General features: G+C 55.4%; 2 protein-coding genes across 2 annotated transcripts; one reads left to right on the forward strand and one right to left on the reverse strand.

The window, feature by feature from the left end:
• Positions 1-5,220: 5,220 nt before the first annotated feature.
• Positions 5,221-5,544, forward strand: LOC147413657 (feather keratin 1-like). Its single transcript, XM_086477798.1, has one exon. The coding sequence runs from the start codon at positions 5,221-5,223 to the stop codon at positions 5,542-5,544; it is 324 nt and encodes a 107-aa protein (XP_086333924.1).
• A 3,969-nt stretch (positions 5,545-9,513) lies between these two features.
• LOC147413658 (feather keratin 3-like) lies at positions 9,514-10,242 on the reverse strand. Its single transcript, XM_086477904.1, has 2 exons — positions 10,234-10,242; positions 9,514-9,861 (listed from the first exon to the last, which is right to left on the reverse strand). Exon 2 carries the CDS (start codon positions 9,838-9,840, stop codon positions 9,514-9,516), a length of 327 nt encoding a protein of 108 aa, XP_086334030.1. The 5' UTR covers positions 9,841-9,861; positions 10,234-10,242.
• Between the last annotated feature and the right edge of the window lie 4,756 nt (positions 10,243-14,998).

Consider the following 14,998-nt stretch of genomic DNA (forward strand, 5'->3'; position numbering starts at 1 on the left):
TATGAGCGAGAGGAGGGGATGAGAGTGAGGAGAAAGGCCCGCTTTTATACTGCTCCTGCATTGCCCAGGCCCACAGTCACTGCACACGGGCAGCAATTTTCCACAGACTCACCTCAAAGCAAAATATCCTACCTAATGGCGCAGGTTGTGTTTTGGTTTCCGTCAACACTGCCATTTCATTTCCTCATTCCTGGACATGTCTGCTCTGCCATGCAGGCTCCTTTCACGTGTGTGGGTGAGACGCCCAAGGATAATCCACGTAAGATCGTGTCTGTGCAGGCAGAAGATGTGTCCCCAAGTGCTGGAGGATCCCGAGCAGACAGGGGATGTTGGCTTGGGGCAGTGAAGTGCGATGCTTTGCAAGCTCATTCACAGCAAGAGGTCCAGCTCTGCCCTGCCCTGCACGCCTCAGCAGAGCAACCAAAGGTTCCTCTTTTTAACGACGTGCCACGTGCTTCTCTCTCCTCCCTTTCTCTCAGCTCACTCCAACGCTCACTGCCCATTTGCACCTCCAGCAGCCAGGTTTCAGCTCTCTTTCTCTCCATGCCCTTTGCTCTGGGAGAACATTTGCCAGGCTGTCTGAGTATGTAGGGCTGGGGTTAGGAAATCCAAAGCCCACCTAGCGTTGAGACAGGCAAAGCACGTGGAGGGCAACAAGAAACTCTTCTTCCAGGTACGTCAGCACCAAAAGCAAGCTTGGGCAAAGGCGGCCCAGCGCTGAACGGGGGCAGCTTCCCTGAGGACAGGGGATACAGGAAAGCCGGACATACTCCAAGGGTTCTAGGCCTTGGTCCTGCTGTGCAGGGTTTGCTGTCAAGGGATTGCTCTCCTGACACTCCTGGGAATATCTGGAACACAAAAGACCTGCAGCACAGGAGGATAAGCGTGGGAAATTCCAAAAAACTGGGCTGGCGTGGTGTCTCTACAAGGCTGCTCTCAACCCCTTTGACGTCACAGCAGCCAGGCATGCACCTGAGGACTGGAAGAAAGCCAGTGGGCCTCCTGTCTTCAAGAAGGGCATGAAGGATGAGCTCTGGAAGGACGGGTCCGTCGGCCTCACCTCAATCCCTGCAAAGCTGATGGAGCACATCGTCCGGAAGGCTTTTCCCAACATGAAAGGACGAGAAGGTGGTTGTGAGAGGTCAGCATAGATTTATGGAGGAGAAAGCAGGCCTGACCAACCTCGCAGCCTTCTTTCATGACCTGCCTGCCTCCGGTGCGTGAGGGAAGTGCAGCAAATGTTGTCATTTCATCTAACGAAGGCTTTGACACTGCAACAATCCTTAGAGACCAAGTGATGAAAGACAGGCTTGGGAAGAGGGCGGTGCAGGGATTGAGATCTGTCACGGCTGACGGTCTCCAAGGGGTTGGGAGTAAGTGGCACAAAGTTCAGCTATCGTCCACTCACTCCTGGTGCAAGGCAGGGGACCAGACCAGGGTCACTAGTGTACAGTTTTAGCCCTCTGTGCAAAGTTCTGCAGCAGGGGAGAAAGAACCTCCTGCACCGCTACAGGCTGGAGCCCATGGGCTCCCAAAGAGCTTTGTAGCAGAGGACGTGGCTCCTGGTGGACACCGTGAGGCAGGCCTGTGCCTGTGTGAAAACGGCATTTGACAGCGTCCTGGGCACATAAGGAAGGGGTTTGCTATCCGATTGTGGAAGGTGGTCCTTCTTGTTGGCTCAGCACTACTGAGACCACATCTGCCATGAACCGTGCCCAGTTCGTGGCTCCCCAGTACAAAACGGGCATGACCATAGTGGTGGGAGACCAGCAAAGGGCCACGGAGCCCAGGAAGCAACTGGAGCCACTGAGGCAGGAGGGACTGTGGGAGCTGGGCTTGTACAGCCTGGAGGAAAGAAGGCCCGAGGCATGCCTCTCAGCAATGTGCAGAGAGCTGATGGGAGGGAGTCAGAACACAGAGCCCAACTCTCTCCTAAGTCCTACCCAGTGAAAGGACCAGAGGTAAGAGGCACATAGCGAAATCTGGGAAATCCCATGTAAACATAAGAAAAGACTTGGCGCTCGCATCCTCCAAAGCCTGACTGTGCTTTGAGCAGGACGCTTGCACTAGACCATCTCCAGAGGTCCCTTCCAACCTCAAGGATTCTAGGGTTCTCTCACAGGCAATAGAGAGGTGATGAGCAGCTGCCCCCAGGAGGGAAGGGCTGCTTAGGAACACTGAATCAAGGGCAGCCAGGAGTCGACAGCAGGGAGCAAAGTGAGTAGCAAAGTACAGCCTCTGGACTTCAGGCATGTCGACGTCAGCGCATAAAGGCAGCTGTAAATAGGATGACATGGAGGCAGCTGTGAAGCGCAGAAGAACTGAGGAGAGCTGGCAGACCCTGAGGCACCTCACAGTCCAAGAGCAAGACGGATCCAGCCCGATACTCAGGAAAACAAGCAGAGACTGGGTGCGTGGAAGGCAACGGACACACAGGCCTCATCTTCCTTGCAAGGCAGACCGGGCAGCTCTCCTGAATGCTCCGTGGAGGGATAGAAAGGGTTGCAGAAAACATCTCCCCTCCGGCTGGGACTTATCCCTGCGTCCCAGGCAGTACGTCTTCTCCCAGCGTGACTGCTTCAGCGTTTCTCCTTCCCATGCCCAAAGGACTCCTCCAGCCTCGACAACAACCCAGCACCAGCAGAGAGGCAAGGAAACTTCCCGCAACCACCCAAGGAGCGAGGGCTGTCCGGACCCTGCAGTGCCACGTGCCTGAGGGTGCTCAGGGAAGGGATGTGCTCAGAAGGGCCCTGGTACAAAACAGCGCTCGGACTACATCAAGGAGGTGATGCACTTCCCTGCCCTGCAGACATGCAGGCAGCTGGGACGCGTCGCAGGAGGGCGAGGGAATGCCTTCAGTAGGCAAGCTTCCTGGGATAGCCTCTCCCTACCCACGATGAGTCACACTCTACCTTTTGGATTCGCCTTGACTCTGACTTCAGGTTGTGAGGCCAAGCCAGGGCTGCGTGCTGTCTGCAGGCCCGTGTGCCACACAGGGCTGAATTCCCCTCTGGCCAGGGCAGCCCACCCGTGCCTCAGGAAAATCAAGCACTGGCCTCTACCTCAGTGCACAGGTCCACGCAGCCTCAACAGCCAGTGCCCTCAGCCTCACCTTCTTTCCAGCACTCCACGTGTCAGGCGGGAGGTGGTCACAGAACAGTCAGCATGTATTGGAAAAGGGGCCAGGCCTCTCTGTCTCCTGCTGGTCAGTGGCTAAAGCCTGCAGCCATAGTGCGGGGTGTCTGAGGAGAGGGGGAGGAACGAGGCGCTGTCCCAATCCTCAACACACCCCTCTGGTTAGTGAGAGGGGAGGAACCTGAATTCACAGGGCTTGAGCAGTAATCAGGCGCGCATGCAACCACAGAATAACAGACTCATAGAATACTTTGGGTTGAGGGGACCTTTAAAGGTCATCTAGTCCAGCTCCCCTGCAATGAGCAGGGACATCTTGAGCTAGGTCGGGTTGCTCAGAGCCCCATCCAACCTCACCTTGAATGTTTTCAGGGATGAGCCTTCTACCACCTCTCTGGAAAACCCGTGCCAGTGTTTGAACACCCTCTTCGTAAAAAGTTCCTTCCTTTCTCTCTAGTCTCAATCTACCCTCTTTGAGTGAAAACCATTGCTCCCTGTCCTATCGCAACAGGCCCTGCTGAGATCATTGCCCCCATCTCTCTTAGAGCCTCCCTTTAAGTACTGGAAGGCCACAATAAGGTCTCCTTGGAACCTTCTCTTCTCCGCGCTGAACAACCCCGGCTCTCTCAGCCTGTCTCCATAGGAGCGCTGCTCCAGTCCTCTGACCATTTTCGTGCCCCTCCTTTGGACCCGCTCCAACAGGTACATATCGTTCCTGTACCGAGGACTCCGGAGCTGGACACAGGACTCCAGGTGGGTCTCACCAGAGTGGAGTACGTGGGGACAATCACCTCCTTGACCTGCTGGCCACCTTCTTTTCACGCAGCCCAGGATACGGGTGGCCGCCTGGGCTGCGAGCGCACATCGCTGGCTCCTCTCCAGATTTTCCTCCACTGCTACCCCGAGTCCTTCTCCGCGGGCTGCTCTCAATCCCTTCATCCACAGCCTGTATTGATTCCGCAGATTGCCCTGACCCGGCTGCAGGGACCATACAATTGGCCTTGTTGAACTTCATCATGTTCACGCGGCCCACTGCCCAACCTCGTCCAGGGTTTTGGGAGGGCAATGTTCTCCCTCTGCAAGCCTGCTATGGCACTGCTTTGGCACCCCCAGAGACTGCCGCGAGACAGGGCAATTTGACAAAAAAAACAGCAAACGTCCCCAGGAAAGAGAAGCTTTCATGGGCCAAGGCATTGGAAAGCAGTAGCGTAGCCCACCTGCCTAGAGGTAATGATCAGTGACGGCTGGAGCGAGCAGGGAGGCAGGCAGGGAGGGAGAAGATGCGGCACGTCCTCGTTCGCAGAAGCCTTTGGGCACTCAGGAGAGGATTGCATTGGGGGGGGAAACGTGCGCACCTTCCTGCACGGCGTGTGAAAACAATCCCCCGCATATTTCCTGAGACCCATGTCCCCATCTGCACAGGCATCTCCAGCAAGCGGGAGCACATCTGTGCCTGTAACACTGATGTGTTCCTGCCCACAATATCCTTGGGCCTCTCATCCTCCGACTTGAAAGGAGCCTCCTTGGCCTAGTGAGCATGTCAGAAATGAGGAAGTGAAATGACAGTGTTGACGGAAACCAATACACAACCTGCGCCATTAGGTAGGATATTTTGCTTTGGAGGTGAGTCTGTTGGAAAATTACTGCCCGTGTGCAGTGACTGTGGGCCTGGGGCGGTGCAGGAGCAGTATATAAGAGGGCGCTTCTGCTCACTCTCATCCCCTCCTCTTGACTCCATCTCCTTGGGAAAAAGGTGAGCCTGAAGCTCTTTCCTCTCCTTCTCCTCCTTCTCCTCCTCTACAGTTTCTCAGCACATACATGCTTCTTTGTCCTCTGCTGGGTCTTAAGGCTGCTTGCCATGGGAGAGGGAAGGTGTGGCATGGAGAGAGACTGAAGGCTGAAATGTCTCCTGAAGTAGGGGCTAGGGGCTAGGTGGGGACATCTGTGAGTATGGTTGCTGTTGGTAGAGCTCTTTTGAGCTGAAGGAAAAGCTTTCCCTTGTGATAGGTTGACAGGCTGCTCCTCACCCATCTCCCTTGCTCTGCTTCCCCCTGCCCTCTCTCCCAGGTGCACCTCCAGCCTCAAGACATGTCCTGCTTCAACCCGTGCCAGCCCTGCCTGCCCCGCCTGCCCTGCCAGCCCTGCGGCCCGACCCCGCTGGCCAACAGCTGCAACGAGCCCTGTGTCAGGCAGTGCCAGGACTCCAATGTCTTCATCCAGCCCTCCTCTGTGGTGGTGACCCTGCCCGGCCCCATCCTCAGCTCCTTCCCGCAGAACACCGCCGTGGGCTCCTCCACCTCCGCTGCCGTTGGCAGCATCCTCAGCTCTGAGGGAGTGCCCATCAACTCTGGGGGCTTTGGCCTCTCCAGCCTGGGCAGCCGCTACTGCGGCAGGAGGTGCCTCCCCTGCTAAAGCTGCTGACGATGGCCCCGGGGAAGACCCCACATCCCCCACGTACCGGACTGGGGACGGAGCATCAGCTTGTTGCTTCCAGAGGGGCTGAGCAAGCCCAGCGCCACCTGCAAAAGTACAGGGACGGCCTGTCCTCTCGGAAAGTACGGCTCATGCCTGACTTTCTTCTCTTCCACTCCCTCCTTTCCCTGCCATGTTCTTCTCTTGTGCTCCCATGGGCTATGAGACCCACAAAACCAGCCTAGGGAGGACCTGCTCGTACTGCTCCCTCTTTGGGGCACGCAGAAGGGCACCTGCTGGGATCTCCACCCCAGCCATGGCGTGCAGACTCCTGTCTGCCCCTTGTGCTCCCTGCGCTGGGGCCTCTACTCTGAGTGACCCTCTTTCCACTTTTGACTCATTAAAGTTCAGCTGCATCCCAGCCCACGCCTCTGGGTCATCCTTTCCCCTGCAAAAGCTCTCCCAAGATGCTCAGGAAGAGACATGTGGCTCAGGGCTGGGTCTGCGAAGGGGTCCTTGAGGATGGCCGTGCGCTGACCCAAGCTTGCATAGAGTATGCATAGTCATGCGTCAGCTCCCCCTCCCCTCCTTTTGGAACGGTGAAGGCTCCCCATGTGCCCCATGCACCCCTGCCTTCCCAGGGCAACGCTCTCCTTTCTGTTGCTGCGGCAGTGCCCGCAGTGGGAAGCACCATGCACAGGTCATTCAAAATCTTTCTTGTGGTGGGTAACATTGTCTTCCTGCCACATGCATGGGGATAGCTTCGTGGTCGCATTCCTAGGCACGTGACCATGTCCACACTGCCATTTCACTCCCAAGAAATACATCTCCTCTGAAATTTCTCGCCCCTTCAAAGTTCTCACGGCCAGCCCACCTTTCAGAAGAAACGGAAGTCTTCTTTTGCCCTTCTCAAACAATTCTTCTCCTTTCTACCCCACGTGATGGGACAACTAAACTGCCACTAAATTGACAGCCTTCTTACACGGCTCCTTCTTAGCAGCTGTCCTCCCCCTCTGTTTGTTGACATAGGCTTCCAGCTTAAAGCTGGGCTCACCATCCCACTTCCCCGGGTCATGCAGGAAGAACCAGAGAGCACCGTGCAGCATGGAGTGGTCTGGCTCCGTGGGGCGCCTCCCACAGATGAGGTGCTGGCCTGTCTTGACAACGAGGCAGAGGGATTTTCTTCAAAATTTCAGAGATAGGAAGACGCTCTCTCCACAGTTGCTGTATCCAAAGCTGAGCAATATGCTGCTGACAAGCCAGCAGACTATAACACTCGTGCAGTTTGGACAAATTTCTTCACGTGGCACATAGGCACAGGTCCTTCTCCAGACCTCAGGAGACCTCGTTGTCATGAAGATGACATAGATGACTTCCAGCACCCCTAATTCTCTCGGGTACTGGAAGCCTTCCGAAGCACTAGTCCACCTTCCATGCTAAATCACAGGTTCTCCCTTGAATGGATATCTTGCCCTCACACTTGACAGGAGACGCCTCCACAGACTGCAGTTCATTGACTCTTTTCAACTCCACGGTCAACTCCCTGGTCCCTAGCAAGGAAGACCTCTTGTTGCGCTTCCTTACCTTCCAGTTCCTGCTTGCTGGCCCCACTCTCCCAGCATCAGAGTTGACAGGCAATCCTTCACTCACCTGGCGGCTGCCTGTATGCATTCGACATCTCCCCCAGTCCTTTCGAGGTCAGGAACCGGGTACTTTCTGTCTCTTGAGCAATTTCTATCCCTTCTTCCACCCATTTCTTTGCTGAAGGACCGGCTTACCGATCACACTCTCCCTCCTCCTCACTCCCTTACTAGTTGATCATATGGATCCATTCGCCTCCTTGACCACTGTTTCTTTTTCCCTACTGGACCATTTATGGCAGGTCGTGTTTGGGTCCCTACATCAACAATGGTGTTCTCAGATGTGGCTTGGGTCTGCGCCTGAGCTACCGTGTTCTTAGATGTAGTTTGGATCCCAAGCTTAATCGTGACATTCTCAGATGGGGCTTGGGTCCCGGTCTTAGACACAGGCCTCTGACAGAACTGAATCATGGCTCGACAGGCACAGAGCAAGAGCCAATACAGTGCTAGAAGCTGCCACCCAGGGTCTAGCCATCTCCGGCCTTGTTTCACTGTGGCCGCACCCAAAATTTTGTCTCTACTTACACAAGCATGACACCAGGTTCCACAAAGCCCGCACTAAGCCGACAGTCTTAATCAGGAGTTTTAAACACCCCCCGTAAGAGTGAACAAGGACCTTGGGAGCCTGTACAACAAAGCTACCCTCACCAGACCCAGCTGGAAAAAGGGAGGTGTATTCCCATATCCTCTCCACAAGACAGCTCCCCCAGCACAGTGAGGGCCTCAGTGAGAGGGAAAAGCGCATCGCCTTTTGTTCTGTTAATGTGTTCCCAAGCTCAGCCAAAGAAAGGCATAAGCACTGCAGCAGGCAAACTCCCCGACCTGCACAAAAGCCTGCTAATTAATAACTACTGCAACTGTAGCATGCTCAATGCAACACTGGCATTGCCTCCAGCCCCAAGTTGAGCGCCAAAAAAACTGCTTGTCTAGCTGCCACGTGTCCGCCAAGGGGCTCTATCGCTCCCCCGCTTCAGAAAGAAAAGGGGAAACAAAATAAGATCAAAAACTGTGTGTCAAGAGAAAGGCAGTTTCAGAAAGAAAAGCAAAGGTTGCGCAGCGAAGCAAAGCATAAAGATCCTGCTTCCCATCAGCAGGCAACATCCAGCCATTGCTCCTAAGTATTGCCACAGCAGGCACCGCGGTCGCTTCAAAAGAAAAATGCCTCATTAACAAATGCACCAACCTCCTCCACCTTTCACTTAGCTTTTAGTGCTGAGCACGTTGGCATGGAGTATGGAATATCCCTGTGGTCACTGAGAAACACAGCCTGCAAGCACCGCTCGGCAAAAGCTCATACATTTATGTGTTCTCAGCACCATTACAGATGTAAATACAAAGCACAGAACTATGAGGGCTACTACGGAAAAAGTGAACTCCATCACAGCCAAATGCTATTACAGTCGTTGTGGGGATCTCAGCTGGACTGAGGCCTCTCGACAGGGCAACTTTGACCTTGAGAGGATTCCAGTCTACCTGTGAGAGAACAGGCAGGAGCAAGAAGAGCTGAAGCTGCAAGATAAGCAAGTCCTGAGAAAGTGTCGACTACAAGGCAAGCTATACATGTCCTTTTGGCAGAAGAGCTGAGTTATAATGAACTGTGGAAATGACAAATGATAATACTGTATAATAATTCAGAACCAATTAGAAGGAGACACATCTGGGAAAGATAAGGGGAAAGAGAGTATAAATGAATAGGCAATAAGGGCTTTTGTACTAGCAGGCTTTCAAAAAGATTTGTTGTCATGTCGCTTTGCCCGTCTCAACCACAACAAATTGTCTTGAAGACCACTCCACAAACATCCCCCAAACCTCCTCCCAGAACAACCCCTGAGCAACGTCACTCTTCCTCGCGAACTTGGGAGAGCTTCTGAAGGGAAAAGGGTGACACGGAGGCGTGGGCTGGGATGCAGCAGGACTTTAATGAGTCAAAAGAGAGAAACAGGAACACCCTGAGTAGAGGCCCCGGTGCAAGGATCAAAAGGGGCAGACAGGAGCCTGCGCCCCATGGCTGCGGCGGACATCCCACCAGGAGACCATCTGCCTGCCCCACAGAGGGAGCAGGGCCAGCAGGTCCTCCCTAGGCTGGTTTTGTCGGACTTCCAGCCCATGGGAGCACAAGAGAACAGGAACATGGCAGGGAAAGGAGAGAGTGGAAGAGGGGAAAGGCAGGCATGGGCTGTGCTTCCTGAGAGCCCAGGCTGGCCCTATCCTTTTGCAAGGGCTGCTGGGCTTGCTCCGTTCCTCTGGAAGCAACAAGCCAATGCTCCGTCCCCAGTCCGGTGCCATCTTGAGCATGTGGGGGCCTTCCCCAGGGCCATTGCCAGCAGCTTTAGCAGGGGAGGCATCTCCTGCCGCAGTAGCGGCTGCCAAGGCTGGAGAGTCCGAAGCCCCCAGAGTTGATGGGCACTCCCTCAGAGCTGAGGATGCTGCCAACGGCAGCGGAGGTGGAGGAGCCCACGGCGGTGTTCTGCGGGAAGGAGCTGAGGATGGGGCCGGGCAGGGTCACCACCACAGAGGAGGGCTGGATGAAGACATTGGAGTCCTGGCACTGCCTGACACAGCACTCGTTGCAGCTGTTGGCCAGCGGGGTCGGACCGCAGGGCTGGCAGGGCAGGCAGGAGGGCAGGCAGGGCTGGCACGGGTTGAAGCAGGACATGTCTTGAGGCTGGAGGTGCACCTGGGAGAGAGGGCAGGGGGAAGTAAAGCATGAAGGGTGGGTAGGAGCAGCCTGTCACCCCACCACGAGGGAGACAAGGCATCAGCTGGAGACAAGAGCCGGAGGCATTGTACAGAGACCCACAGGCTGCTTCTCCTCAGCACAGAAGAGCCCTGCCATGACGGACCAAGCCCAGGGAGATCCCTGCCTAGCCCATAGCTCAGAAGACACCGAGCCAAGAAACAACTTCTCTCCATAGCAAAATTTCTACCCCCTTCCCTCGCCCAAGACCTCTTGCTCGAAGACCCAGCAGAGGACAAAGGGCCAGGTATGCACTGGGATACTCTGGAGGAGAAGAAGGATAAGGAAGAGGACAAAGGGCTTCAGACTCACCTCGTTCCCAAGGAGATGGAGGCGAGAGGAGGGGATGAGAGAGTGAGGAGAAAGGCCCGCTTTTATACTGCTCCTGCACCGCCCCAGGCCCACAGTCACTGCACACGGGCAGCAATTTTCCAACAGACTCACCTCCAAAGCAAAATATCCTACCTAATGGCGCAGGTTGTGTTTTGGTTTCCGTCAACACTGCCATTTCATTTCCTCATTCCTGACATGTCTGCTCTGCCATGCAGGCTCCTTTCACGTGTGTGGTGAGACGCCCAAGGATAATCCCACGTAAGATCGTGTCTGTGCAGGCAGAAGATGTGTCCCCAAGTGCTGGAGGGGTCCCGAGCAGACAGGGGATGTTGGCTTGGGGCAGTGAAGTGCGATGCTTTGCAACTCATTTCACAGCAAGAGGTCCAGCTCTGCCCTGCCCTGCACGCCTCAGCAGAGCAACCAAAGGTTCCTCTTTTTAACGACGTGCCACGTGCTTCTCTCTCCTCCCTTTCTCTCAGCTCACTCCAACGCTCACTGCCCATTTGCACCTCCCAGCAGCCAGGTTTCAGCTCTCTTTCTCTCCATGCCCTTTGCTCTGGGGAGAACATTTGCCAGGCTGTCTGAGTATGTAGGGCTGGGGTTAGGAAATCCAAAGCCCACCTAGCGTTGAGACAGGCAAAGCACGTGGAGGGCAACAAGAAACTCTTCTTCCAGGTACGTCAGCACCAAAAGCAAGGCTTGGGCAAAGGCGGCCCCAGCGCTGAACGGGGCAGCTTCCCTGAGGACAGGGGATACAGGAAAGCTGGACATACTCCAAGGGTTCTAGGCCTTGGTCCTGCTGTGGCAGGGTTTGCTGTCAAGGGATTGCTCTCCTGACACTCCTGGGAATATCTGGAACACAAAAGACCTGCAGCACAGGAGGATAAGGCGTGGGAAATTTCCAAAAAACTGGGCTGGCGTGGTGTCTCTACAAGGCTGCTCTCAACCCCCTTTTGACGTCACAGCAGCCAGGGCATGCACCTGAGGACTGGAAGAAAGCCAGTGGGCCTCCTGTCTTCAAGAAGGGCATGAAGGATGAGCTCTGGAAGGACGGGTCCGTCGGCCTCACCTCAATCCCTGCAAAGCTGATGGAGCACATCGTCCCGGAAGGCTTTTCCCAACATGAAAGGACGAGAAGGTGGTTGTGAGAGGTCAGCATAGATTTATGGAGGAGAAAGCAGGCCTGACCAACCTCGCAGCCTTCTTTCATGACCTGCCTGCCTCCGGTGCGTGAGGGAAGTGCAGCAAATGTTGTTCATTTCATCTAACGAAGGCTTTTGACACTGCAACAATCCTTAGAGACCAAGTGATGAAAGACAGGCTTGGGAAGAGGGCGGTGCAGGGGATTGAGATCTGTCACGGCTGACGGTCTCCAAGGGTTGGGAGTAAGTGGCACAAAGTTCAGCTATCGTCCACTCACTCCTGGTGCAAGGCAGGGGACCAGACCAGGGTCACTAGTGTACAGTTTTAGCCCTCTGTGCAAAGTTCTGCAGCAGGGGAGAAAGAACCTCCTGCACCGCTACAGGCTGGAGCCCATGGGCTCCCAAAGAGCTTTGTAGCAGAGGACGTGGCTCCTGGTGGACACCGTGAGGCAGGCCTGTGCCTGTGTGAAAACGGCATTTGACAGCGTCCTGGGCCACATAAGGAAGGGGTTTGCTATCCGATTGTGGAAGGTGGTCCTTCTTGTTGGCTCAGCACTACTGAGACCACATCTGCCATGAACCGTGCCCAGTTCGTGGCTCCCCAGTACAAAACGGGCATGACCATAGTGGTGGGAGACCAGCAAAGGGCCACGGAGCCCAGGAAGCAACTGGAGCCACTGAGGCAGGAGGGACTGTGGGAGCTGGGCTTGTACAGCCTGGAGGAAAGAAGGCCCCGAGGCATGCCTCTCAGCAATGTGGCAGAGAGCTGATGGGAGGGAGTCAAGAACACAGAGCCCAACTCTCTCCTAAGTCCTACCCAGTGAAAGGACCAGAGGTAAGAGGCACATAGCGAAATCTGGGAAATCCCATGTAAACATAAGAAAAGACTTGGCGCTCAGCATCCTCCAAAGCCTGACTGTGCTTTGAGCAGGGACGCTTGCACTAGACCATCTCCAGAGGTCCCTTCCAACCTCAAGGATTCTAGGGTTCTCTCACAGGCAATAGAGAGGTGATGAGCAGCTGCCCCCAGGAGGGAAGGGCTGCTTAGGAACACTGGAATCAAGGGCAGCCAGGAGTCGACAGCAGGGAGCAAAGTGAGTAGCAAAGTACAGCCTCTGGACTTCAGGCATGTCGACGTCAGCGCATAAAGGCAGCTGGTAAATAGGATGACATGGAGGCAGCTGTGAAGCGCAGAAGAACTGAGGAGAGCTGGCAGACCCTGAGGCACCTCACAGTCCAAGAGCAAGACGGATCCAGCCCGATACTCAGGAAAACAAGCAGAGACTGGGTGCGTGGAAGGCAACGGACACACAGGCCTCATCTTCCTTGCAAGGCAGACCGGGCAGCTCTCCTGAATGCTCCGTGGAGGGATAGAAAGGGTTGCAGAAAACATCTCCCCTCCGGCTGGGACTTATCCCTGCGTCCCAGGCAGTACGTCTTCTCCCAGCGTGACTGCTTCAGCGTTTCTCCTTCCCCATGCCCCAAAGGACTCCTCCAGCCTCGACAACAACCCAGCACCAGCAGAGAGGCAAGGAAACTTCCCGCAACCACCCAAGGAGCGAGGGCTGTCCGGACCCTGCAGTGCCACGTGCCTGAGGGTGCTCAGGGAAGGGATGTGCTCAGAAGGGCCCTGGGTACAAAACAGCGCTCGGACTACATCAAGGAGGTGATGCACTTCCCTGCCCTGCAGACATGCAGGCAGCTGGGACGCGTCGCAGGAGGGCGAGGGAATGCCTTCAGTAGGCAAGCTTCCTGGGATAGCCTCTCCCTACCCACGATGAGTCACACTCTACCTTTTGGATTCGCCTTGACTCTGACTTCAGGTGTGAGGCCAAGCCAGGGCTGCGTGCTGTCTGCAGGCCCGTGTGCCACACAGGGCTGAATTCCCCTCTGGCCAGGGCAGCCCCACCCGTGCCTCAGGAAAATCAAGCACTGGCCTCTACCTCAGTGCACAGGTCCACGCAGCCTCAACAGCCAGTGCCCTCAGCCTCACCTTCTTTCCAGCACTCCCACGTGTCAGGCGGGGAGGTGGTCACAGAACAGTCAGCATGTATTGGAAAAGGGGCCAGGCCTCTCTGTCTCCTGCTGGTCAGTGGCTAAAGCCTGCAGCCATAGTGCGGGGTGTTCTGAGGAGAGGGGGAGGAACGAGGCGCTGTCCCAATCCTCAACACACCCCTCTGGTAGTGAGAGGGGAGGAACCTGAATTCACAGGGCTTGAGCAGTAATCAGGCGCGCATGCAACCACAGAATAACAGACTCATAGAATACTTTGGGTTGGAGGGGACCTTTAAAGGTCATCTAGTCCAGCTCCCCTGCAATGAGCAGGGACATCTTGAGCTAGGTCGGGTTGCTCAGAGCCCCATCCAACCTCACCTTGAATGTTTTCAGGGATGAGCCTTCTACCACCTCTCTGGAAAACCCGTGCCAGTGTTTGAACACCCTCTTCGTAAAAAGTTCCTTCCTTTCTCTCTAGTCTCAATCTACCCTCTTTGAGTTGAAAACCATTGCTCCCTGTCCTATCGCAACAGGCCCTGCTGAGATCATTGCCCCCATCTCTCTTAGAGCACTCCCCTTTAAGTACTGGAAGGCCACAATAAGGTCTCCTTGGAACCTTCTCTTCTCCGCGCTGAACAACCCCGGCTCTCTCAACCTGTCTCCATAGGAGCGCTGCTCCAGTCCTCTGACCATTTTCGTGCCCCTCCTTTGGACCCGCTCCAACAGGTACATATCGTTCCTGTACCGAGGACTCCGGAGCTGGACACAGGACTCCAGGTGGGTCTCACCAGAGTGGAGTACGTGGGGACAATCACCTCCCTTGACCTGCTGGCCACCCTTCTTTTCACGCAGCCCAGGATACGGGTGGCCGCCTGGGCTGCGAGCGCACATCGCTGGCTCCTCTCCAGATTTTCCTCCACTGCTACCCCGAGTCCTTCTCCGCGGGGCTGCTCTCAATCCCTTCATCCACAGCCTGTATTGATTCCGCAGATTGCCCTGACCCGGCTGCAGGACCATACAATTGGCCTTGTTGAACTTCATCATGTTCACGCGGGCCCACTGCCCAACCTCGTCCAGGGTTTTGGGAGGGCAATGTTCTCCCTCTGCAAGCCTGCTGATGGCACTGCTTTGGCACCCCCAGAGACTGCCGCGAGACAGGGCAATTTGACAAAAAAAACAGCAAACGTCCCCAGGAAAGAGAAGCTTTCCATGGGCCAAGGCATTGGAAAGCAGTAGCGTAGCCCACCTGCCTAGAGAGGTAATGATCAGTGACGGCTGGAGCGAGCAGGGAGGCAGGCAGGGAGGGAGAAGGATGCGGCACGTCCTCGTTCGCAGAAGCCTTTGGGCACTCAGGAGAGGATTGCATTGGGGGGGGAAACGTGCGCACCTTCCTGCACGGCGTGTGAAAACAATCCCCCGCATATTTCCTGAGACCCATGTCCCCATCTGCACAGGCATCTCCAGCAAGCGGGAGCACATCTTGTGCCTGTAACACTGATGTGTTCCTGCCCACAATATCCTTGGGCCTCTCATCCTCCGACTTGAAAGGAGCCTCCTTGGCCTAGTGAGCATGTCAGAAATGAGGAAGTGAAATGACAGTGTTGACG

Source organism: Leptosomus discolor, chromosome 25, assembly GCF_034619465.1.
Source record: "Leptosomus discolor isolate bLepDis1 chromosome 25, bLepDis1.hap2, whole genome shotgun sequence".
In the NCBI taxonomy this organism is placed as follows: domain Eukaryota; kingdom Metazoa; phylum Chordata; class Aves; order Leptosomiformes; family Leptosomidae; genus Leptosomus; species Leptosomus discolor.

Excerpts from the sequence above, each read along its gene's own strand:
- LOC147413657 (XM_086477798.1), top strand. The coding sequence starts at position 5,221 with ATGTCCTGCTTCAACCCGTGCCAGCCCTGCCTGCCCCGCCTGCCCTGC.
- LOC147413658 (XM_086477904.1), bottom strand. The coding sequence starts at position 9,840 with ATGTCCTGCTTCAACCCGTGCCAGCCCTGCCTGCCCTCCTGCCTGCCC.